This window comes from Mobula hypostoma, chromosome 8 (genome assembly GCF_963921235.1).
Source record: "Mobula hypostoma chromosome 8, sMobHyp1.1, whole genome shotgun sequence".
NCBI lineage: Eukaryota > Metazoa > Chordata > Chondrichthyes > Myliobatiformes > Myliobatidae > Mobula > Mobula hypostoma.
This window is the reverse complement of record NC_086104.1, coordinates 139,054,329-139,079,134: the sequence shown is the minus strand read 5'-3', so window position 1 is coordinate 139,079,134 and position 24,806 is coordinate 139,054,329. Positions and strand designations below refer to the sequence as shown.

General features: G+C 45.9%; 1 protein-coding gene across 1 annotated transcript in view; it reads left to right on the top strand.

Moving 5' to 3' along the window:
* LOC134351004 (zinc metalloproteinase-disintegrin-like crotastatin) overlaps nt 1-22,661 on the top strand; it is a 98,057-nt gene extending 75,396 nt beyond the window's left edge. Inside the window, exons 19-24 of the mRNA XM_063056961.1 lie at nt 1,971-2,073; nt 3,394-3,487; nt 5,755-5,826; nt 14,352-14,402; nt 14,618-14,671; nt 17,468-22,661. Coding sequence (XP_062913031.1) covers nt 1,971-2,073; nt 3,394-3,487; nt 5,755-5,826; nt 14,352-14,402; nt 14,618-14,671; nt 17,468-17,500 — 407 coding nt within the window. The 3' untranslated portion in view covers nt 17,501-22,661. The remainder of the gene's footprint in view (nt 1-1,970; nt 2,074-3,393; nt 3,488-5,754; nt 5,827-14,351; nt 14,403-14,617; nt 14,672-17,467) is intronic.
* The last annotated feature ends 2,145 nt before the right edge of the window (nt 22,662-24,806 follow it).

The following is a 24,806-nucleotide window of genomic DNA, read 5'->3' as shown; positions in this document are numbered from 1 at the left end:
TAATTGCTCTGAACTTTCTGAAAGCACAAGCAGTATTTAAACATTCGCTGTTCAACAGTCTTCTGACAGGTTTAAAGAAGTGTAATTTAATGCATGTTTTTGAGATGCTGTAAGAGCAAGTTCAGGTAAGTAGAGGTCAAAAACATTGCGAATAACCAGTGCAGGAGCCATGCATCTGCTCTCTACCTGCATTGTCGTCTGTTATTATGGTAACTAGTCTCATGAGTGGGTAGCTGGTAAAAGTGAAGGGAATAAGTGACACCTTCATGCTTTGTTCTAGAGATTATAGTAAATGGGGATTGACGGATGTCATATCCTTTACTGACCGCTCAATAACACTTAGCTTACACTTGGGTTTCATTGCTGCTAGATTGTATGTTTGCTAATTGTCAGTAAAGGATTGAATACATATCCTCAACTTTTGGAGCAATAATTATTGGAGTGAGGGCACGTCGTGCAAGTATAACAAATCCATAGGTTCGCCGGAAGCGGAAATCGTTTTGGTTTGGTCACTACAACCAGTGAAAGTGATTTGTCAAGGCGGAATTCACTGTGGCCAATAGAACGAATTGTCTGTAACTTAAATCTCCTCGATATGTAAATTATCCTGAATCCCAAACTGTAATGATATTTAGTGACATCATTCTGTTTGAATTGCCCTTTGGTTATCACGATTGGGCATGACCTCAGAATAACCAGAGGCTGTTCCCATGACAGAAACAGCTAATAAGAGGGGGCATAATTTTGAGGTGATTGGAGGACGTATAGCAGGGGATATCAGAGGTAAGTTCTTTGTACAAGGAGTGGTGGGTGCATGGAATGCCCTGCCAGGGGTGGAAGGAGAGGCAGTTGCACTAAGGACCTTTAACAAAGTGAGGAGGAGTCTGTGACCCACTTCTTTGCACACTGCGAGTTCGCAGAGAAGGTGTGGAGGAGGGTGGACGGGCTGGTGTCACGTTTCATCCCCAGCAGCTGCGTAACAGAGGACTCTCTGATCTACGGGCTGTTCCCGGGGACGCACACGGAGACCAACATCCGGTGCTGCGGGCAGATCATCAACTCGGGTGAAAGGCGGCTCTTTGGTCGTCCCGAAACCTGATGATCTACCAGCACATGGAGATGTCCGTGGGAGAATGCTGCCGACTGGCACGTTCTCGGCTGCAGGAGTACGTGCTGAGGGACACACTGAAACTCGGTGCAGCCACCGCAAGGGCCCGGTGGGGAAGGACCACAGTTTAAGTTTCTTCTCCCACGGGAGCGAGAGGGGTCAGGTGGCAGGGAGTATACCCCTCAACAATGGTGTGGAAAGGTGAACCAACAGAGTGCCACATGGGTGGCCAAAAGTGTTGATATGTATAGACCATAATGGAAACATCTGTAAAGGATTGACAGATATTGAATGGTTTATTGTACATAATTTTATTTTTGAATAAAGTATATTTTGGTAAAAAAAACAAAGTCTTAGGTAGGCACATGGTCGATAACAGAAAAATGGAAGATTATGTAGGAGGGAGGAGTTAGATTAATCTTAGAGTAGGTTGTAAGGTCAGCACAATATTATGGACCAAAAGACCTGTACCGTGCTGCAGTGTTTTATGTTTTATGCGGGAACTTTTTAAATGCTCAACAGTGCAGGCTTCATCTGTGGGAAGGGAAGCAAACGAAGATTCTTCAACCTGAGACGTTGCCTCTGTTTTTCTCTCCAAAGGTGCTGCCTGATCTGCTGAGCATTTCCTGAATTTTCTTCTATTGATCTTATTTGATTTTATTTGCTCACTAGTACTCTAATCTCATTGGAAGTCTCCAGCCAGTTGTTGGAGACTTACTTTGCATTACTCAGCTGTAATGAACCCATGCCTCTAGGAAATAACCCTGTGATTATCTAATCTGGTGTGGCAATCTAAACTCATCTTGTCTTTTAACCTGCCATGTGTCATGAAATTAATCTGTTTTTCTTTCAAATTCTGCAGCATTAGTCGCCATTATTTTGATTGTGGTGTTAATCCTCGTCGCAGTTGGAGTAGGATGCTTCATGTACAAGAAGTGCACAAGAAAGAGCACACCCCTACCACGGTGAGTGATATTCGAGAAGGGTTATGACCTTTGTCCACCTTGGTCACAACCAGATATTGAACTTGGAAACTTAGGCAATCAGCTGTGGCTCATGGTGTCGCCCCCTCCTCACTTCTGACTCAGGACCTCATGGGTTCAAGTGTCACTTCAGGACTTGGGTCCAGATCCACACTGACACCCCAATATTGAGGGAGTCCCACACCATTGGAGAAGTTGTTTTTAAGGTGAGGCCCCTCTGCCTTCTCAGGTGGATGTAAAGGAGAGGTTCTCCCACCCAAGGCCACTTTTATCCCTCAGTCTATGTCACTAAAATGGATGACCATGGTGGCAATATTTCCTACCCTGACAACACCTTCAGCACTCTGCCAGAATGTTTTACAAGCTTTAGGATTTATTCTGCATCTGATGCGTGATTGGGGGTGCTATATCTTCCACAGCCTCGTTGGACCCTAACCACACACTTACACCTCTCCACTTCTCAGTGTGCAGGGTACAGCCCCCTGAGGTAGTTGGAGATGAGAGATCTTCTTCCTCAGCCCATCAGTCCTACTGGGGCACAGGCCATCAGCAGAAGCTTGCCGGAGTCCTCTGTCCTGGGCCAGCAGAAGGCTAATTGGCCCTGGGGTTTCTGCTTTCACCAGAAAACTTCATAGGTCTTCTGGGCGAAGATCCTTCCTCTCTCGGGAATGAGGTCTTTAAGCTTCTGCTGGTGTTTCTGTAGCACTGGGATTTTATAGGATGGGGTTGCTAGCTCCGTGCTCAACCCTCCTCCTTTCTCATCCATGGCAGAGTTGGAGATGAGAGCTGGTGGGATCAAATGCCGATCCCAAGTCCCACCCCACTTCAAAGAGAATGGCATGGAATGGTGATAATTTATGGAAAACCAGGAAGGAGTGACTCACTCTACCCTGCTTAAGATGACCACAGTCTCTGCTGTTTCCACTGATATAATTGCCCACTAATCTGTCACAAGCTTCTGCCCTTCATCAAGTCATTTCCAGTTCCTTCCTGATTTCTGTTGCTGTGCATAACTTAGAGCCGTCCCAGCCATCCCGTGTGAGTGTCAATGCCTCTGTTCATGATACTTCCCTGATTTTCACCTTTTCCAAGATACATGTGAAAACTGCCCCGAAAAGCAGCTATTTCCACAATCCCATGAAATGTGGCTACTCTTGTGCTTGCTTCAAGAACTTGCTTGTTTTGCACTACTTTATCAGCAAATGAGAGTTGATACATAACGTCTTGGCGAGCTGTGACAAGAATGGTATGTGAAGTGTGAAGCGATGACTGTAGCTTGTTACCATTTGTTTCCACTCTTAGAACCCAGCCACCTCAGGCAGCTGGAGTCACAAACCCAATCTTTGCCGAGAGTGCCCCCTCAACCCCACAAATGCAAAGGATTCACAACCCTAAGGCAAGTTCTTTCCCTTCTTCATTTTGATGTAAAATGTTCCTTATACTGAAGTGGTCACATTGATGAATTGATATTCTAGGAAATTATTATAACGTGGGAATAATGAATTCAAATATCTATATTTGAGCTTTTTCAAATCTAAAAAAAGTTTTAAAAGTTGCACAATTACAGTAAAACTCCAGTAATTTAATCCAGCACCCTTGCAACTTTAATGATGCTAGAATAGCAGATTTTCTGGACACACTCTGATAATACTCCAACTCCCTTTTGATTTACATTTTTGTACATATAATAAATTTTCTGGTGAATCTGGAAAGCTTAAATGAAGCATTGGAAACATGCCGCAATGATTTAAAGAGAGTGTGGGGCACAGGGTCCTGGAGAATTTGTGGAGAGTTTGGGGAATTTAAAGGGAGTTTGGAAACAGGGTCCTAAAGAACTTAAAGTACTGCGGGAAATAGGGGCCTTGCGAATTTAAATGGAATGTGGGGAAATTGATCTTGGGGATTTCAAATGGAGTTTGAGAAACAGAATCCAGTGGTCCAGGCTCTGAACTACTGGCAATTCTAAATGATTAGATATGGAATACTGGAGCTTCTTTGCACTGGCTACAAACCCCACTTCCTCCTGGAAGTGGGCCTTCTTCAAGAAGGATTCCAGCTGCCGACAATCAATTGGATTTTATATCTTTCCAGCCCCCAACCAACTTGGTTATAAAGTGATTAAAATTTGAAACTTGGGAGAAGATGGGTAACTTTCCCATTAAATCAGGTTTGGGCATCTTATTCAGAGAAATCCCCATTCCAAGAAGAACTAAGCAAAATTGCTTACTTTATTCTGCCTTTCTTCTACTGTATCCGGGGGAATTGTTTATAATCTCAATCCCTTCCAGCCAAACCTGATCTTTGGTTTTAAATTCTGACTCACAGTTTCCTTAACGGCAAGAGTGGTTTCCGTAACTGGTCTCTCCAATCTGAATGTATCTCTCTAATCCAGTGGAATTCCATATTCTGACACATGTTACATGATATTTCTGCTCTGAACTCTGGTTTGGAGGACTTGGAATCAGAATCAGGTTTCAATATCACTGGCATATGTTGTGAAATGTGTTGCTTTTCAGCAGTGCAATACATAATAAAAATACTATAAATTACAACAAGAAATAAAAGCATATATAATTAAATTAAATAGGTAATGCAAAAACAGGGAAGAAAAAAGAGTGAATGAAGCAATGTGCATGGTGGGACAAGGATTGGTTGGCATCCGTCTGTCTCGAAGGACAATGGGTGGTGATGATCTTCATCACAAGCCTGGGCAGAAGGTATGGAGATCCTGAGATGCCCAGTCGACAAGATCCCCCTCTCAGACTCACCAGCGTAGTCCAAAGGAAAGCTTATGATGCAATGCGTTTGGCACCAGATTGGCTGCAGGAGCTGCCAGAGGGATGTTCAATGACATCCAGCTGCCTCTTGATTTGCTGTCTGGGTTTACTCCCGTAGCCTTCGTCTCTCCCGAGGCTGCCCGCAAGGCAGTGGGGCTATTTACCCATAGCTGCGGATCTGGTTCACGAGCACCAGGGCGTATCCATACACCGGTGGGCCTGCGTGCTACGTGTACAGGGGCCAGACCTCCTCCCCGCCCTCTGCAGTTCAGCCTGAGTCCGAAAGGAGCTCAGTTTCCGTGTGTCGCCAGTGAGGAGTCTCTACGTGAGGCTTGCTGTTACTGGCAGGGAAAGACTTACACATTCAGCTCTCCTTCTCGCAAGACTGCTCGCCAGCGGTGGAAGCTGAAAGTGAGAGAGGCAAGCACTACCTACGACACAACCACACTAGACACGTCACAACAACCATTTTGACACCCAAGGATTACCCCTCAGTAATAATGATCAGTTAGGCACAAAAGAGAATCTGTATTTACTGACAAGCAGTTTTATTGTCTCAACTAAAAAGCATGTGGACTTACACAACTGTGTGCACATCTACTAGGTTCTATTGACCCTGCATGAACAGCCAAAGAATAGAAAAGATGATACCCAAGGAAGTAGTCTATGCTGTGATGTGGGGCCCTCCATGTACATGATGGTTATCTCTGGAGAGCCGTCGCTCCTTTGCATTCGAAGGCCTGGTGGGTGATTGGTGGAAATAGATAAAGAAATTGAAACTGGGCAGAGAAAGATAGAGCCAGGTGGAAGGTAGAGAAAGAAGCTGGAAGATGGTTGTCCTGCTGATCTGTTATCTCACCTCACTAATCCCTACATCATGTTCCAGGGTCCAATGCCGAGGGCTCCACCTCCTGTTCCGTACGCCAAGCCACCGCCAGCGTCCAAACCTCCGAGCAAGGTAAGTGGACATCCCAACAGCAGTCTGCTTCTGGGTCCCCTTGCGTGCAGGAACGCTGTGAATTCAATGTGTACGGCTACTCATCCTGAGCAGGCGGCTGATACCATTTCTGTTGCTTCACTTTCAGCCATTTCCACCCCAATCTCCGTTCCCAAAGACAGTTTTTCCTCCACCACCGCCTCACTCATTCTCCCATTATATTCCAGGGTCCAATGAAGGCTGAGCAGCAAACGGTACAGCAGCGTAGCGGTTAGCGCAGTGCTTTACAGCACCAGCGACCAGCGATGGGTGTTCAATTCCCACCACTGTCTGTAAGGAGTTCGTACGTTCTCCCCCTGACAGTGTGTGTTTCCTCCACATGCTCCAGTTCCCCCCCACATTCCAATGATGTACAGATCAGGAATAGTAGGTTGCGGGCTTGCTATGTTGGTGCCAGAAGCACGGCGACCCTTGTAGGCTGCCCTCCTGCACCTGCTTGGACTGTGTTAGTCACTGGCGCAAGCAACACCTTTCACTGTATGTTTCGCTGTTTCAATGTACATGTGACAAGTAAAACTAATCAAATCTCAATGTTTCACCCCGCTCCTCCATATACCAAGTCAGTCGCACCCAACACTCATGCCAAGATAAGTTGGCATCCCACAACAGGCTGCTTCTGGTTTCATTTGCTTGCGCGGATGCTATTGCGTATCGCAATTTAGACTAAAGCACCAGCCAGTTTAGAAGGTTAGCTGGTATTGGAATTGGTTTATTGTCCTCACATGTACCAAGATACAATAAACACAAGGAAATCTGCAGAGGCTGGAATTTCAAGCAACACACATAAAAGTTGCCGGTGAACGCAGCAGGCCAGGCAGCATCTATAGGAAGAGGTGCAGTCGACTTTTCGGGCCGAGACCCTTCGTCAGGACTAACTGAAAGAAGAGCTAGTAAGAGATTTGAAAGTGGGAGGGGGAGGGGGAGATCCAAAATCATAGGAGAAGACAGGAGGGGGAAGGATGGAGCCAAGAGCTGGACAGTTGATTGGCAAAAAGGATACGAGAGGATTATGGGACAGGAGGCCTAGGGAGAAAGAAAAGGGGGAGGGGGGGAAACCCCTCCTGTCTTCTCCTATCATTTTGGATCTCCCCTCCCCCTCCCACTTTCAAATCTAGCTCTTCTATCAGTTAGTCCTGACGAAGGGTGTCGGCCCAAAACGTCAACTGTACTTCTTCCTATAGATGCTGCCTGGCCTGCTGTGTTCACCAGCAACTTTGATGTGTGTTGTCCAAGATACAGTGAAAGCTTTGTCTTGTATACTGTTTATACAGATCAGATCATTACACATTGCACTGAGCTCGAGCAAGGTAAGACAATAACAATGCAGGTGAAGCATGAAAGCTACCAGAAGAGTGCTGTGGAAGCAAACGATCGAGTGCAAGATCATAACGGGTAGATTGTGAGGCCAAGAGTTCATCTTATGGTATAGAAGCCCATTAAAGTGTCTGATAACAGTGAGATAGAAGCAGCCCTTTAGCCTGTGGTACGGGCTGTCAGGTTTTTGCATTTTTCATCTTAATTTCGGTTGCACTTCCTCCACAAGTTCTAGCAGATAAGTAATTTTAACTCTGCCATCAGCCATATTACACAAAAATAGTTTGCATAGAAAACAGTGCAAGAGTGTGAGTTATATAGAATATATTGGTTGGTACAACTGTAAATAAACCCAATTTCCCTCGGGATCAATAAAGTATGACTATGACTATAGAACACTACAGCACAGTATACTGTACGGGCCCCAACTGTTATGTCGACCTTTAGACCTACTCTAAGATTAGTCTGACCTTTCCCTCCCACATAACCCTCAATTTTTCTATCATCTTCCCTATGTGCCTATCTAAGAGTTTAAATGCCCCTAATGTATCTGCCTCTACCACCACCACCCCTAGCAGGGCATTTCACACACTCATCATTCTTTGTGTAAGAAATTTCCCCTATACTTTCCTCCAATCACCTTAGAATTATGCCCCCTGATATTATTCATGCCTGCACTTGGGAAAAAAAACCAGAATGTGAACTCAATCTGTGTCTCTTTTCCTCTTGTACATCTCTATCAAGTTATCTCTCATCCTCCTTCTCTTCAAAGAGAAAAGCCCTAGCTCACTCAACCTATCTGCATAAGTCAAGCTCTCTAATCCAGGCAATGTCCTGTAAGATCTTCTCTACACCCTCTCTAAAGCTTCTTCATTCTTCCTATAATAAGTAACTAGAACGGAACACAATACTCCAAGTGTGGTCCAAATAGAGTTTTATAGATGTGCAAAATTACCTCTTGGCTCTTGAACTCAACCCCCAACTAATAAAGCACAACACACAACTGTGCCTTATTAACCACCCCTTGAACTTGCACAGCAACTTTGAGGAATCTATGGACGTGGATCCCAAGATCCTCTGTTCCTCCACCCTGTCAAGAATAATGCTATTAACTCTATATTCTGCTTTCAAATTTGACCTTCCAAAGTGAATCACTTCACACTCATCTGAACTCCATCTGCCCAGTTCTTTGAGTAGAGGAGCAGTTGGATGGACATATATTCATAAGGTTTGCATTCTGGGTGAAGTAATGGTCCACAATTGACTGAAGTGCAACATCTCATGTTATATTGCATAAACTATCGAACACCTGGAAAGATGGTAAAAATGGGACCAATGCTTTATCTCATCAGAATTTAAATGGATGCGGGAGTTAACCCATTCAACCCTCATGCCTGAGTGACCTTTCAATAAGATCATGGCAGATGTTTCATCTCAGCCAAAATTCATGTATTGACACCATATCTCTTATTTCCCTTGATATCCAAAAATATGTTCCTTAAGGTTATTATAACCGAAGTGGTAATGGGGACAAGCTCCCACTACCTAGTAAATGCTCCCAATGGTGTGCGCCTCAGATAGCCTCTGACACCCAAGTCCAGCTCCTGACCTTCATGTGTGGCTTAGCTACTAAGCCCAGCAGAACCATTCCTGACAGGAGAAGGGGCAAAGGTGGGTCACTGGTGCCTTAAAACCAGTCGCTTTTGGCCGATGGGGCTTGTCAGCCATTCACCTAGGAAAAAGAAAACTCCGATCTCAAACTCTGCTGCCTTGCAGCTGATTTCCCAGACATGGGATAGGGTTCAGGAGTAAACCCCAAGGGAAAAATCCGGAGCTGGAGTCCCTAAGACAGTCTTACGTTGAGTTCAATGCTGACTGGCAACTTCTACGATGCCTCTGGTACCAAAATGTTTTGGTCCCTGCTATCCATTTGGGTTCATCAGACGTGTGGAGAGGAGAAACTTGCTATATAGGTAGCAGCTTGCTTTCCATATTGTACTGCCCGGCTTTGTGTTTCTAGACAGCTAGGACACAACATCCATGGTTGACCCTGACCAACAGAGGCCTCGCCCACTATGTAAAACACCTCCTGGTCCAACAGCAACCACCTCCTCCTCTATAATCTGTATAGGGTCCATGACCTTGCTACTGCTTTGTCTCACTTCTATAGACTCTGTGTCCATCCCCCGAGTAAATACAGATGCAAAAAAATCCATTTAAGATCCCCCTCATTTGTTTTGTTTCCGTGCATAGATTGCCATTCTGATCTTCCAGAGGACCAATTTTGTCCCCGGAATCCTTTTGCTCTTAACATATCTGCAGAAACCCTTCACCATGTCTGCTAGAGCCACCTCGTGCCTTCTTTTAGCCCTCCTGATTTCCCCCTCAAAGGTTCAAAGGTACAATTTAATGTCAGAGTAAGGTATACAAGATACATCCTGAAACGCTCTTTCTTCGCAACCATCCACGAAAACAGAGGAGTATCCGAAAAATGAATGACAGTTAGATGTTAGAACCCCAAAGTCCCCCCCAGCTCCCCCCTCCTGTGTGTAAGCAGCAGTGAGCAACAATCTCCCCTCCCCCACCAGCAAAAATAAAACACACCCCCTACTAGCACTCAAGCGTGAGCAAAGCAATAGCAAAGACACAGACTTGCAGTTACTTCAAAGACTACATTGTTCACCCGGTAACTCATCATGCTGCAGGCTCTCTCTCTCTCCCAATAAGGGAGAAAGAAGTGTCTCCATTTTCCAATGAGCAGGGAGACATAACAAACAACTCGTTGGTTTATGATGTTAAAAGTCCGTTACGTCGCTTTTGTCGAGCTCTGTGCCTGACACCGACCCTGATCCGCCCGTCTCCAATTCCTCGAGATCGCAGGCTTCTGAATCCGTGCCGAAATCTTAGGCCAAGCTTTTGGCATGCCGAATAGTGGCCGATTCTGGAACCCCAAGAGTGGGTCCCATTCCCGCAAAGGACTGTAGTCAGACTGTAGTCTTCAAAAGAACCTTGAAAGGGAAAAATAGAGATATTAAAGATGGAAATAGAACTGTTTTCGAAGATGCAAGCAAAGAAGTCGCCGTTGGGTGCCATAACTACTTAGTCCCGCCTTCTGAAGTGTTGTCTTGCATTTCTTATACACCTCAAGTAACTCCTTTGTTCCTATTTGCCTTTACCTGTTATGCACCTCTTTTTTTTCCTTAACCAGGGCCTCAATATCTCTCAAAAGCCACGTTTCCCTAAACCTGTTATCCTTGGCTTTTATTATTTATAATATCGGTAAGACTGAAAGAGAACATTTACACAGCCATTGCTGAGACTTGGAGAACAGCAGGGAAAGGTTTAAAAGGTCAGGACGATATTCCCTGGAGCGCAGGAGAATGAGAGGATTTTAATAGAGATACACAAAATTATCAGGGGTATAGATAGAGTGAATGCGTGCACGCACGCTTTTTCTTCCCAGAATGGTTGAGATGAGAACTAGAGGTCATAGATTTAGGGTGAAAGGTGACATCTGAGGGGGAAGCAACTTCACTTAGAGGATGGTGCGAGTGTGAAATGAGCTGCCAGTGGAAGTGGTAGATGTGAATTCAATTGTCACAGTTGAGAGAAGTTTGGATAGTTGCATGGATGAGAAAGCTATGGAGGGTTATGGTCTGGTTGCAAGTAGATTGGACTGAAGAGGAAACTGGTATTTTCTGTGTTGTGGTGCTCTGTGGTTCAATAACCCATCTACACTGACAGGTGATCTACAGCAACTAATTATCCAACTCGTATATCTTTGGGATGTGGAAGGAAATTGGTCAGCATAGACACAGTGGGTCGATTGGCCTATTTTCATGCTGCATGGATCTATGGCTGTCTCTGACAACCAAAGGAAACTGCATAGTCACAGGGACAATGTGCCAACCCCAGGCAGATAGCACCTGAGGTCAGGATTGAACTGGCATCACTGGAGGGGTGAGGTAGAGGCACCATTGCAGCAAAGTCAGGAGGAGCTGGGTGCTTCGACTAGAAACGCCAAGTGATTTACTGAGATGATCCAAGTAGTCAATAGGATGCAGGAGGGGACTATGAGCAAGGAATGGCATATGAAATGAGGAACCCATCCCAAACTGAGTACCTAAATTATGATGCTGAGGTTGCTTAGGATGAGCTGGGACTCATCATCAGTGATGTAACCTGGAGTCATCAGGTGTTTCGGATCTTTCAACCTCAAACACCTTCGCCCCAGAGACCCAGCCAGGGTTGATGTGTCCCAGCAGCATTGGTCCACGGGTCACACCTTTTGACCCATAGTCACCTGGAGGCTTGCTCAGCAGCCTCTGTGACAGTCCAGGTGGCTCTTCTCTTTACAGCCCCCCGTAATGGCAAGGAGAGAGTAGAAAAGTGCAGACGAAATGAATGGCTTGAAAATTCAAATATTCAACTAAGGTCTCGCAATCTTTCTCTAAGCCCGTCTGAAGGAGGGTAGGTTCTGCAGAGCGAGCTGCCAATGAAACCTCTACACCCCACTTCTATATGCTCCCAACAAACCCTACACCCTTGTCTCTGGCACTGTTCGACCAGCTCCTGGTGTTTGGCCTTCTTGCGCTCAAATGCCTTCTCAATCCAGTCTTCCCAAGGCACTGTCAGTTCTACCATGTCCAGCTGCAGCAAGGTTTCTGACAGAATGATCATGTCAGGCCTCAGGGATGATGATGCAATAAAGTCAGGGAACTTTAATTGCTTGCCGAGATCAACTTTCAGTTGCCAGTCAGCTGCCTTGGCAAACAGCCCTGCTGGTGATCTGGGCTGAGGCTGTGGTTGGTCTCCATCTTTGACAAAAGCTATGAGCTTTCTGTGTTGGCGGAGGTGCTTCCTGTTGTAAACGGCCAAGGAGATACTTCCTGCCACTGCCTTCAGCATCTGGTCATGGTGCCAGAAGAGGTGGCCTTTTCCCAGGGCTTTTGGGCAGCTGCTGAAGATTTGTTCCAGGGTCGCTCTGCCAGGGCAGATACGACATGATGGTGCCTCACTTTTGCCCCAAGTGAAACAGTTCACCGGACTGGGCAGGATGTTGTATGCAACCTGGATGATAAACTTGATGTGCTGGGGTTCTGCCTGCCAGATGTTGGACCAGGAGATCTTCCACTTCAGTGCACCCTCCCACTTTGTTCGAGCACCGTGCTGCCCCATTCCTCCCATCCTGATGGTGCAGACTTCTGCAACAGCTGCTCACAACCTCTTCCTGGACCGTACTGCATCGACCCCTCTTTGGGTACTGTCAAAGAGGGTTGAAGGGAAGCTGCCCAGGCCCGCCTAACCAGCCACCACTGTCTCTAACAGATCCCTGTGTCTCAGACACGGCTCGCCCATTTCCCCTACTTCCTGGGCCTTCCACTTTCTGCCTGTCCAGACCTCAATGCCTGCTATCAAGATTTTGTGGTCGCTGGGATATCTGTACTTCATCAATTCTCTTGTGAGGGAAACGATAAGCTCCTCATTCAGGCTACTGAAGGGAAGCTACAGTATCCCCATAGTTAAAAATGGTGAAATTACCCATTTTCCAGTATTAACTATCCGCATTCATTGAGGTGAAGTTTAAACCCATGCAAAGTTTCGCTTCTTGAATTAATGCAGAATATCCCATGATATTTCTTCATATACTGTAAAAATACACTTTGTGACGACATTTATTATGTACTTCCTGCACCTCCTGATCATGATCTTCTGCTGCTCCACCCATCCACTTCAAGATTCAACATGTTGTGCATTCAGAGATGCTCTTCTGCACACATCTGTTGTAAAGTATGTTTATTCACCTTCCTGTCAGCTTGAACCAGTCTGCCCATTCCCCATGACCTCTCTCATTAACAAAGCATTTTCACCTGCAGAACTGCTGCTCACTGGATTTTTGTTTTGAACCATTCTCTGCAAACTCTAAAGACTGTTGTGCGTTAAAATCCCAGGAGATCAGCAGGTTCTGAGATACTCAAACCACCCTGTCTGGCACCAGCAATCATTCCGTGGTTAAAGTCACCTAGATCAGTGGTCCCCAACCTCTGGGCCGCGAAGCATGCAAAGGGGTGCAGCGGTAGCTGGAACGCACCCAGCACATCTTTAAGAAAAAAGCCAAAATAAACAAGCTAATTAATTAGGTGCCGCCCGGCACGTAAATGTCGGCCCAAATCAGAGGCGAATGCTAATTTCACTTGCTCTACGCAATGTTCGCCTCTGATCTGAGCCGACATTTACGTGCCGGGCGGCACCTAATTAATTAGCTTGTTTATTTCGGCTTATTTTCTTAAAGATGTGCTGGGTGCACTCCGGCTACCGTTGCACCCCTGCATGTTTCGCGGCCCGGTATCAGTCCGCGGCCCAGAAGTCGGGGACCACTGACTTAGATCACGTATCTTCCCCATTCTGAGGTTTGATCTGAGCAACAACTGAACTTTTTGACCATGCCTCCATATTTTTATGCATTGAGTTGATGCCACATGATTAGCTGATTAAATATTAGCATTAACAAACTAGAGTACAGGTATATCTAATAAATTGGCCACTGAGTATATTTCCTCCAGCCTCCCGGCAGACTTGCTTTCAGATCAATGAATGTAATTTTCATGGTTATTTTCAGATCAACAGAATGTTTTCATGTTGTTCTTTCTCAAATTAATCCTTGCACCTGCTACAACATAATTTGAAAGACGTGCAGAAATTCGGGGCAAGGAGCCAGAATTCCCTGGGATTGGAAAACCATCAGAACAATATAGAAGAGGCAACATTGGTCTCTCAATCTCACAGAGTCAGGAAGGTAATCCACCAGCCCTTTCCCAGGGGTGGTTGGAAATGAGCAATAAATGCTACACCCCGCCCCCCACCACAAACTCTAGTTCCATGAATGAATATGAACAAAGGACCTGGGTCCACAACCCTGAATAATTCTACAACCTGCAGACTTACTCTCAAGGAATCTTACAACTCTTGTCATCACATTTTTTATGTACTTGCACAAGTTATCTTTTTTGGCACATTGGTTATTTGTCAGTCTGTGTTTATATATAGTTTTTAGTCATGTCTATGGTATTTATTTTCCTGTAAATGCCTTCAAGAAAATGAATTTCAAGGCAGGGTATCGTACATACAGTATATGCACTTTGATAATAAAATTTACTTTAACTTTCTTGCAGCATCCTGTCCCACAGGTTCCACCATCCAAGCCAATGCATCCACCCCCCAAGGTAAGGTCACGAAGGCTCAGCAATGAAATCGGTGTCGTAACAAGAGTGCGGAATTGATTAGCACCTTGGTGTCAATGTTAGCCGTAGTTCAGTGGGCGATATTCATCCCAGGCTGATATCCAATACCTTCAGCATCTCAGTTTTATTCCTCCTTCGCTTTTGTTCACTACTGCACTTTGATAATAAATTTTACTTTGACTTTGACTTTCTTGCAGCCTCCTGTCTCACAGGTTCCACTATCCAAGCCAATGCATCCACCAGCCCCCAAGGTAAGGTTACGAACACTCAGCAATGAAATTGGTGTAGTAACAAGAGTGCGGAATTGATTAGCACTTTGGTGGCGATGTTAGCCATCGTTCAGTAGGAGATAATCATCCACCTTTGGGGTCTCAGTTTTATTCCTCCCTTACTTTTATTCACTATTCTTGTTCACTAATGTGAGCTGCCCCCATCACATCCCCGGATTGTGTTGATCATTGAAGCAAAAAGATGCATTTCACTATATGCATCAAAGTTTCAATATATATGTGACAAATAAAGTTACTGTTTATTCTCTGACGCTGTGGTCAGGGTACGTCCTTATGAAGGGTCTCAACCTGAGACATCAGCTCTTTGTTCTTCTCTATAGATGCTGCCTGACCTGCTGATTTCCTCCGGCATTTTGTGTGCGTTACTCTGGATTTCCAGCATCTGCAGAATCTCTTGTGTATGTCTGATAGTGGGCAAGTTAGTTTAACTTGAGAATGTGGAAGTCACAGCCACAAGTGTGACTGAGAAAAACGGCGTGAATATACTTAATAGGAAGCTCAGGGAGAATCGAGATGGTTTTGAAGAAGAAAACAATGTTGGTAGGTGAAAATGAATAGGAGGGCAGGAAGCTGAATTACACTAGTCTTGTCAAGAAGATGGCGATGCGCATGGACGCATTAGCCACTCTGGCTCCAACCAACGGTGAGCTTTCTTGTCCAGTCTATCTCACTAACGAGCAGAATAACAAAGGTGCCGCGCAGTTATGGACAATGTGGGGAGCGGCCTCTCGCTCCGTGCTGCGGTCTATTACAGCTACTCGAGGGAAGCGGAGCGCTCAAACGCAGAAGCTCAGTAACCTCGCCGGTATTAACGCAAGTCTTAAAGTGGATCCAAGCCAGCCCGCGCTCTGTCGGTTCTACTCGCTAACATCCGATCGCCAGAAAATAAACGGGATTGATTGCCTATGTCTGCATCCCAGGCAAGGAGAAATGGGGAATTGTTGCACCTTTGTCCTGACAGAAACGTGGCTTCAAGACACCACTTCAGGCTTCGCCACCCAACTAGAAGGCCTAATCTCCTTTCGGGTGGACAGAAATGTTGCGGTTTCTGGCAAATGCCATGGAGGATGTCTGCATGTCTACACCCATGAGAACTGCTGTGTGAACACCTCGGTAGTGAGAGCCCGCTGAGAGTTCACTGCAGATGGCGTTTGCAGCTCCCCGAGTGCACCGCAGAGCTGTCTGCTCAGCTCGCTGCTGTTCACACTGCTGACTCACGACTGCATTACCACATTTAACTCAAACCGCATCATCAAGTGGTTGGCCTTATCAATATATCGGCATACGGAGAGGAGGTTGAGAGGCTTGTGAAATGGTGCAGGAACAACAACCTGAATCTCAGAGTGGACAAGACAAAAGAGTCGACTGTGGGCTTCAGGAAGGTGCAGGTCGACCACTCTCCTTTGCACATCAATGGCTCTGCTGTAGAGAGAGTGAAGAACAGAGAAGTTCCTTGGCGCGCACATAAAGGACACCCTAACCTGGACCCACAACACCTCCTCACTAGTCAGGAAGGCACAGAAGCATTGACACTTCCTGAGGAGATTGAGGTGTGCAAGGCTCCCCGCCCCCATTCTAACGTCTGACTACAGGAGCACCGCTGGGAGTGCCCTGTCTGGCTGCATCATTATGTGGTGCGCCAGCTTCAGGGCAGCAGACTGCAAGACAGAGGAGAGAAAACACCACCTAGAGGATCACCGTGGTCTTCCTTCCCCCGGTTTGTGACACTTACTGGGATGTTGCAGATGAAGGGCCCAAAGCATTGTGAGGCTCCCTACCACCCATCCCACAATCTCTTTGACCTATTACCATCAGGAAGGAGGTGCAGAACCATCAGGACTAGGACCGCCAGACTGGATAGCGGCATCTTACCTCAGGCTTTGATACTAATGAATACCCTGCCTCCACTGAGGTGTTGTCACTCGGTCAGCGAGCTGTTTACCGTATACTGTCCAGTTTACTGTTTGCCTGTGTTCCATGCATTTTGAATTACACTGTATTAACTTATTTATGGTAATATTTTGATTTATGTGCTGTTTGTGTCGTATGTTTTTTGGGTGTATCGTGTTCCAGAGGAACGCTGTGTCGTTTGTACATATGTACCGTCAAGTGACAATAAACTTGAACTTGAACTTAACATAGAAACATAGAAAATAGGTGCAGGTGCCATTCGGCCCTTCGAACCTGTACTGCCATTCAGTATGGTCATGGCTGATCATCCAACTCAGAACCCTGTACCAGCCTTCCCCCCATACCCCCTGATCCCTTTAGCCACAAGGGCCTTATCTAACTTCCTCTTAAACTTGAAATAAACCAAGACACAACAAACTGCAGATGCTGGATTCTGGAGCAAAAACCAAATTGCTGAAAGGTTTCAGCAGATAGAGCAGCTTCTGTAAATGAAAATTAAACGAAGGGAAAGCACTTCATGATTCACCTGCTACACACACAAAATGCAGGAAGAGCTCAGCATCTATGGAGGGAAATACAGTCAACTATAATAAACAGTTCGTTATAGGAATATTCCAAGTCTTTGCTAACCAGGGTTTTATAGAGCTGCAATATTACCTCGCGGCTCTTGAATTCAATCCCCCGACTAATGAAGACCAACAGATCACATACCCCCTTAACCATCCTACCAACTCAAGTGGCAACTTTGAAGCATCTATGCCCATGAACCTGCTAATAGGTAAAGGAACAGGTAATAAGACATTTGTTTCAAGAAATGTACTGAAAATATTAATTTCTTCTTTCCAGATCTTGATGCCTCCAAGCAAACCAAGAAACTAACCATCAGATGCTGCCTGGCTCATGGATTTTTTCCAGCCTTTTCTGTATTTTGTTCAAGATCTCCAGCATCTGCAGAATGCCTACTCTGAAGAAGTTTAAATCTTTGTTCTCTGACTCCTCAACCATGTGCTCACCCAGACTCACTACCACAACCACATGTCCCTTCCTGGGAACTTATCTCTGCTGCCATCTTGTGCCACATGGTTTCCAGCTCCATTTCCAGGCCATCCTGCTTAGTTGCAGTGAAGATGCCGGGTACCTGCTTTCAATTGACTATTTTTCCCACCGTTTCTCCCTCTGGATTCTACACACAGCCCCCTCCGCCATGCAGAAAAACCTGTGAGCCCTATCTGCCACAGCTCTGAGTCTCAGTCTACACTGCCTGGCATGGACCTCTCCAACGCTTCATCTTCTGCTGGATTCACGCCTACAGATGATGGTTCTTCACCTTCCTTGATTCCAGAAAGTATCAAAAGATCATCCACCTGCAGACCCTGGGCCCTGCCACCTGCAGCTCCAGCTCCCACCTCAGCCATGACAGCCTCCAGCTCTGGCTCCAGCTTCAACCATGGCTGCCTCCACGTCCAGGCCGAGAGTCTCTCTGCCGCTGTATTCTATGGCTCGTCTTCTGCCAATACTCCCCTCAAACCTCTGATCTCAGGCTCCCCTCTACACTTTGTCCCCCCCCCCTTGATTCCTCTGAGCTGCCATATCCTTTTCTCCTCAATCTCCACAAAACTCCCAACATTCCTTTCCCCTCTGACCCCTCCAACTCTCTACCTTCTGCTGACCCCAGTTCTAATCCCTGCAATGTGTTCACCAACCCCTCCTCTCGGAGGCTGTCCCCCACACCTCAGTGAGTTCCACGATGCTGAGTTCTTCCTCCGTCACCACCATCTCTGAGCCCACTTCTTTGCCAAGGATTCCCCAACTCCAACAAATGACGTCTTCTTCTGTCTTCAGTCCTCCTCCTCTTCTTGGACACAGTGCTCTGATCTTCCACTTGCTCTGGATCTCTTCACCTCTAACTATTGAGGAGATGTCAACAGTTTTGGTTTCAACACTTCCTTCTCCTTCTCGAACCTTACCTTTGCTGAGCACACTGCCCTGCTCTCTTAGCATCAATCCCAAACCTGCAGACAAGGGGGGCATAGTTATAATCTGGCAGGCTGACCTCTACCTTGCTGAGCAAGGTGGAAGCTCTCAGACACCTCCTCTTACTTACCCCTTGAACAGGTTCCTTCCATCAGGCTACTGTCTCCTTCATCATCACTAATCTCATCAGCTCTGAAGATCTCCTATCCATTTTCACCAACCTCAAGGTTCCTGTACCCCGTCCTGCTCATTTCTACCTCCTACCCAAGATCTACAAACCTGACTGCCCAGGTAGGCCTGGTCCCGCCCTACTGAGCTCGTGTCCGCGTACCTCAACCCGATTTGTTCCCCTTGGTTCAGTCCCTTCCTGCCAACATCTATGACACTTCACAAGCTCTTGATCACTTCAATCACTTTAAGTTCCCTGGCCCTAATCTCAATTTCACTCTGAACATCCAGTCCCTAAACACTAGTATTTCCCCATCAGGAAAGCCTTAAAGCTCTCTGCTTCTTTCTGGAAAACAAACCGAACCAATTACCTTCCACCACCACTCTCTTCCTCAACAATTTCCCTTTCGGCTCCTCCTGCTTTTTCCAAACCCAAATGCAATCACAGGCACCCCCATGAGCCCCAGCTATGCCTGCCCTTTCGTTGGCTATGCAGAACAGTCCATGTTCCAAGCCTGCACTGGTAACGCTCCTCAATTCTTTCTGCACAACATTGACGGCTGCATTGGCACTGCTTCCTGCACCCATCCTGCGTTCATCAATTTCATCAGCTTTGCCTCCAAACTTCACCCTGCCTTTAGATTTACTTACACATCCCTCCCCTTTCTCGATCTCGCTGTCTCCATTTCTGACCACCGACATCTTTTGTAAACCTACTGACTCCCGCAGTTATCTTGACGATCTCTCTCCTGACCCTGCCAATTGTAAAAGTGCTATCCCCTTTTCCCAGTTCCTCCATCTCCACCTCATCTGTTCTCAGCATGACGCTTTCCAGTTTGGAAGATCTGGAGCATGTCCTCCTTTTTCAATAAGTGGTGCCTTCCACCGCCATCAATACTGCTCTCATCTGCATCTTCTCCATTTTCCTCACGACTGCCCTCACACCATCCTTCTCTTCTCCCCTCCCCCCACCACTATTACGGAGATATTGTTCCCCGTGTCCTTACCTATCACCCCATTAACCTCTGTATCTAGCATATCATTTTCATTAACTTCTGCCATCTACAACAGGATCCTGCTACCAAGCACATCTTTCCCCCTCCTTCCCCACTCTCTGCTCTCTACAGGGATCAGTCTCCACATGACTATCTTGTCCGCTCATTCCTCCCCACTGATCTCCCTCTGGCACTTATCCCAACAAGCATGCTAAGTGCCATTCCAGCCCCTACAACCCCTCCCTCTCCACCATTCAGGGCCCCAAACAGTCCTTTATATGAGAAGACCTGTGAGTCCTTCGGGGTCATCTACTGTGTCTGGAGCTCCAGGTACTGTACGATCTTCTCTACATCATTGAGACCCGACATGGATTAGGGGACCACTTCATCGAGCACTTTTTCTCCTTCTGCTATGAAAGGCGGGATTTCATGATGGTCACCCATTTCAATTTGAATTCCCATTCCGACATGTCTGTCCGTAACCTCCTCTACTGCCATGATGAGGCCACACTCAAGCTGAAGGAACAACACCTCATATTCCATCCAGGTAGCTTCCAACCACATGGCATGGACATCAATTTCTCTGACTTCCAGTAATTTTTCCCCACTCCCCCTTCTCTCTTTTTTATTTCCCATTCTGGTGACTGTCTCACCCCTTGCTTCTCCTCACCTGGCATCACCTCCCTCTGGTGCCTCTTTCTCCTCCCCTTTCTTCCATGGTCCGTTGTCCTCTTCTATCAGATTCCTTCCACTTTAGACCTTTACCTCTTTCACCTATTCTCTCCCCTACCCACTCCCGGCTTCTTACTTCATCACTCCAACCCCCACCCACCGTTCCCCTCACCTGGTCTCACCTATCACCTGCAAGCTTGCCCTCATTCCCCTCCTCCAATGTTCCCCCACCCCCACCTCCCACCTTCTTATTCTGGCTCCTTCCCCCTCCCCTTCCAGTGCTGAAGAAGGGTCTTGGTCCGAAGCCTCAGCTCTTTATTCCTCTCCGTACATGCCGCCCGACTTGCTGCTGAATTCCTTCAGCATTTTTTGTGTTACCTCAGATGAGAGCTATCATCTCTGATCTCCCAGTTACCTGCCCCAAATATCATTTGCTCAATTTATCTATATATTGAAGAAGTGAATCTCCCAAAGCCTGTTTACTCTCTATTTATTCCATTGACATAACTAAATGTAATAAACAACAGAACTGCTCAATCACAATCTTGAGGAAGAAAGGGCAGGAGAGTGTTTGAAGTATCTTTTTCTTTTTCAATATTTTTATTATTAATTTCTACATAAAGAATACAGAATATATATATCATAAGTCAAAAAAAGATAAAATAATACCAATATATATTTGAATCACGCTTGCAATCTCATTACTCTATATTCATGTAAATTAAATTAAATCATAATATTGAATTATGATAATTTTATTATTATACAGAAAAAAAATCTAAACCCACTACCAAGATCGGAGCTGCTTGGTAAAGAAAGAAAGAAGGAAAAAAATCCTTATCATATAGTGAAATATGTTATTAGCCAACATATGTACTTTAACAACAAATCAAAGATTTTGAAAATAGTTCAAAACTGGTCCCCACAATGTGTGAAAGTCTTGGATAGATTCAGAAATTGAACAACGGATCTTTTCTAAATTTAAACATGACATAACATCACGTAACAATTGGGTGTGAGTAGACAGAACGACATCCTTCCATTTAAGCAAGAGCGTCCTCCAAGTTATAAGAGAGATAAAAGCCAAAACGTGCAAATCAGGTGTCTCCAGAATAATAACTTTTTCTCCAACAATACCGAATAAAGCAGTCAAAGGGTTAGGCTTAAAATTTACTTTGAAAAGTACAGAGAAAGTTTGAAATACTTCCTTCCAGTATTTCCTAAGACTCGGACATGTCTAAAACATATGAATTAGTGAAGCTTCTCCATTAGTACATCTATTAGAAAAGGGAGATATATCCGAATAAAAACGAGATAGCCTATCCTTGGTCATGTGAGCGTTTGAAGTATCAACATTTTCTGCTTCTGATCGATGCAAAATTACATAGGAGTTTTCTGACTCATTTTCAAAGAGAAATTTAAAGATTGGCTTTATTTGTCTAATGCACATCGAAACATTGAAACATGCAGTGAAATGCATTGTCTGCGTCGATAACCATCAGAGTCCGAGATGCGCTGTGGGCAGCCCACAAGCACCGTCATGCTCCCGGCACAAACATGGCATGCTCACAACTTCCTAATCCAAAACCCTTGCATCTTTTGGAATGTGTGAGGAAGCTAGAGCAGCTGAAGAAAGCCCACGCAGTCACGGGGAGAGCGTACAGACTCTTCACAGAGAGCGGCAGGGGCTGGAGCTCGATCTTCCGATCACCGGCACTATAAAGCATCATCCCAATCGCTACAAGATCGTGCTCCCCCATGTGCAACCCAATGCTGCAATAGATAATTTGCATTCAAAGGTGGAGGTGATGAGCATTTATTCTCAAATAAAAATAATTCCATAAAATCCCGGTTTTCCATTTATTCCCCTGCCACACTGAATTACAGGGCTTGTCTCCTGAGGAAAGGTTGAGCGAGCATGGGCTTATCTTTTTGGAGTGAGAGAGAATGAGAGGTCACTTGACAGATGATGAGAGTCTTAGATTGAGTGGCCAACCAGAGACTTTTCCCAGGACAGAAATGGCTAATATGAGAGGGCATAATTTGTAAGGTGATTTGAGGAAAGTATAGGCAGGATTTCAGACGTACTGCGTGTACAGAGAGTGGTGAGTGCGTGGATGGTGGTAGAAGCAGATCCATTAGAGACATTTAAGACTCTGTTAGAAAAATGGATGAAAGGAAAATGTGGAAATGTGGCAGGGTAGTGTTAGAATGATATTGGAGTGGGTTAAAAGGTCAGCATAGCATCATGGGCTGAAGGGCCTGGGTTGTGCTGGAATATCCAGTGATCTATATTCTGAATGATACTCTGGAAGTGCAGACATACAAGCAGATTGATTCACAGAACCACCGAGTTCTCACACTGCTACACTCCAGGAGGCCCTGCGGCAGGCTGGGAAAGTTTAATTGATTATTTATTTATTTTTGCTTTGGAGATACAGCACAGTAAAAGGTCCTTCTGGCCCAACAAGCCTGTGCTGTCCAATTACAGCCATGTGACCAGTTAATCCACAGAACTGCTGCTTCTTGTTTAATACAATATTCTTTGTAAACTCTACAGACCGTTGTGCATGAAAATTTTAGGGGATCAGCAGTTTCTAAGATACTCAAACCACCCTGTCTGGCACCAACAATCATTCCACAGTCTAAGTCATGCAGATCACATTTCACAGCAGGGTCTCGGCCCAAAACGTCAACTGTTTACTCTTTTCCATGGATCCTCCAGCATGTTGCGTGTGCAGCTTTACATTTCCTCCTGATTCTGTTGTTTGGTCTGAGCAACAGCTGAACCTCTTGACCACATCTGCATGCTTTTATACATTGAGTTGCTGCTGCGTGATTGACTGATCAGACCAGGGATGGCCAATCTTTTACATTCCATGCGTCAATGTTTTCATGCACAAATTCAGATGCAAATTTTTCACACACAAGTTCTATATTAACATATTTTTACAAGAATTGAATGGGGGTACAAGAGTTGTATGGTGCATCTGAACTCATGAGTGAAAAAATTGATGCATGGAATGTAAAAGGTTGGCCACCCCTGGTTTAGATATTTGCAATAATGAGCAGGTGTACAGGTTGACCTAATAAAGAGGCCATTGAGTGTACATTGGTGATAATAAACCTGATTCTGACTCTGACTCCGAGGCAGACGTGCAGATGATGAGCGGTCAGTGTAGTTTAGCTACCACACTGTTCTATATGGGTGCTAAGCAGCAAAAAACAACAGACAGTAGCCAGATGGATACACAAGAGAGACAGTAGATGCAAGAAATCTGGCAACACTTCATCTATTGCATCCGGTGCTCCCGGTGCGGCCTCCTCTAAATCGGTGAAACCCGACGCAGATTGGGGGATCGCTTCGTCGAGCACCTCCGCTCCATCCGCCACAACAGACAGGATCTCCCGGTTGCCACCCACTTCAACTCTGCTTCCCATTCCCATTCGGATATGTCCATACATGGCCTCCCCTACTGCCATGATGAGGCTAAACTCAGGTTGGAGGAGCAACACCTCATATACCGTCTAGGTAGTCTCCAGCCCCTTGGTATGAACATAGAATTCTCCAGCTTCCGGTATTTCCCTCCCCCTCCCTTCCCCTGTCCCTATTTCACTCTGCCCCCTCCCTCAGCTGCTTTTCACCTCCCTCATGGTTCCACCTCCTTCTACTGTCCATTGTGTTTTCCCCTATTCCTTCTTCACCTTTCCTGCCTATCACCTCCCCCACCCCTTTATCTTTCCCCTTACTGGTTTTTCACCTGGAACCTACCAGCCTTCTCCTTCGCACCATCCCCCCACCTTCTTTATGGGGCCTCTGCCCCTTCCCCCTACAGTCCTGACGAAGGGTTCCGGCCCGAACATCGACTGATCGTTTCCATGGATGCTGCCCGACCTGCTGAGTTCCTCCAGCGTGTTGTAAAGGTTACAGGCAGAGAGCAGGAGAATTGGGTTAAGAGGGATAATAAATCAGCCATGATGGAATGGCCGAGCAGACTCGATGGGCTGAATGGCCTAATTCTGTCCCTATGTTTTATGGTCTAATGGTCCAGTCAGTTGTATCCACATTAGATTAAGGAGTGGCCAAGAGTATGGGAAAGCACAGAGGCTACAGAAGCATCATCGACATTAATATCAAGCTGTACTTATCTTCACACCAATGACCATCTTGAACAGAGACGCAGGTAGTTCTGTAGGTATTCAGGGTTACAGCCGGGACGTGGCTGTGTCTTTGCTCTATCCAAGCTCTTCAGCTGCAGTACCAAAGATCTGCACTCCAGAACCAGCAATGCCTTGAGCTGTTGAGATGTGGCCTTCTATATATTGGCGAGGCCCGACGCAGACTGGGAGATCGTTTTGCTGAACACCTACGCTCT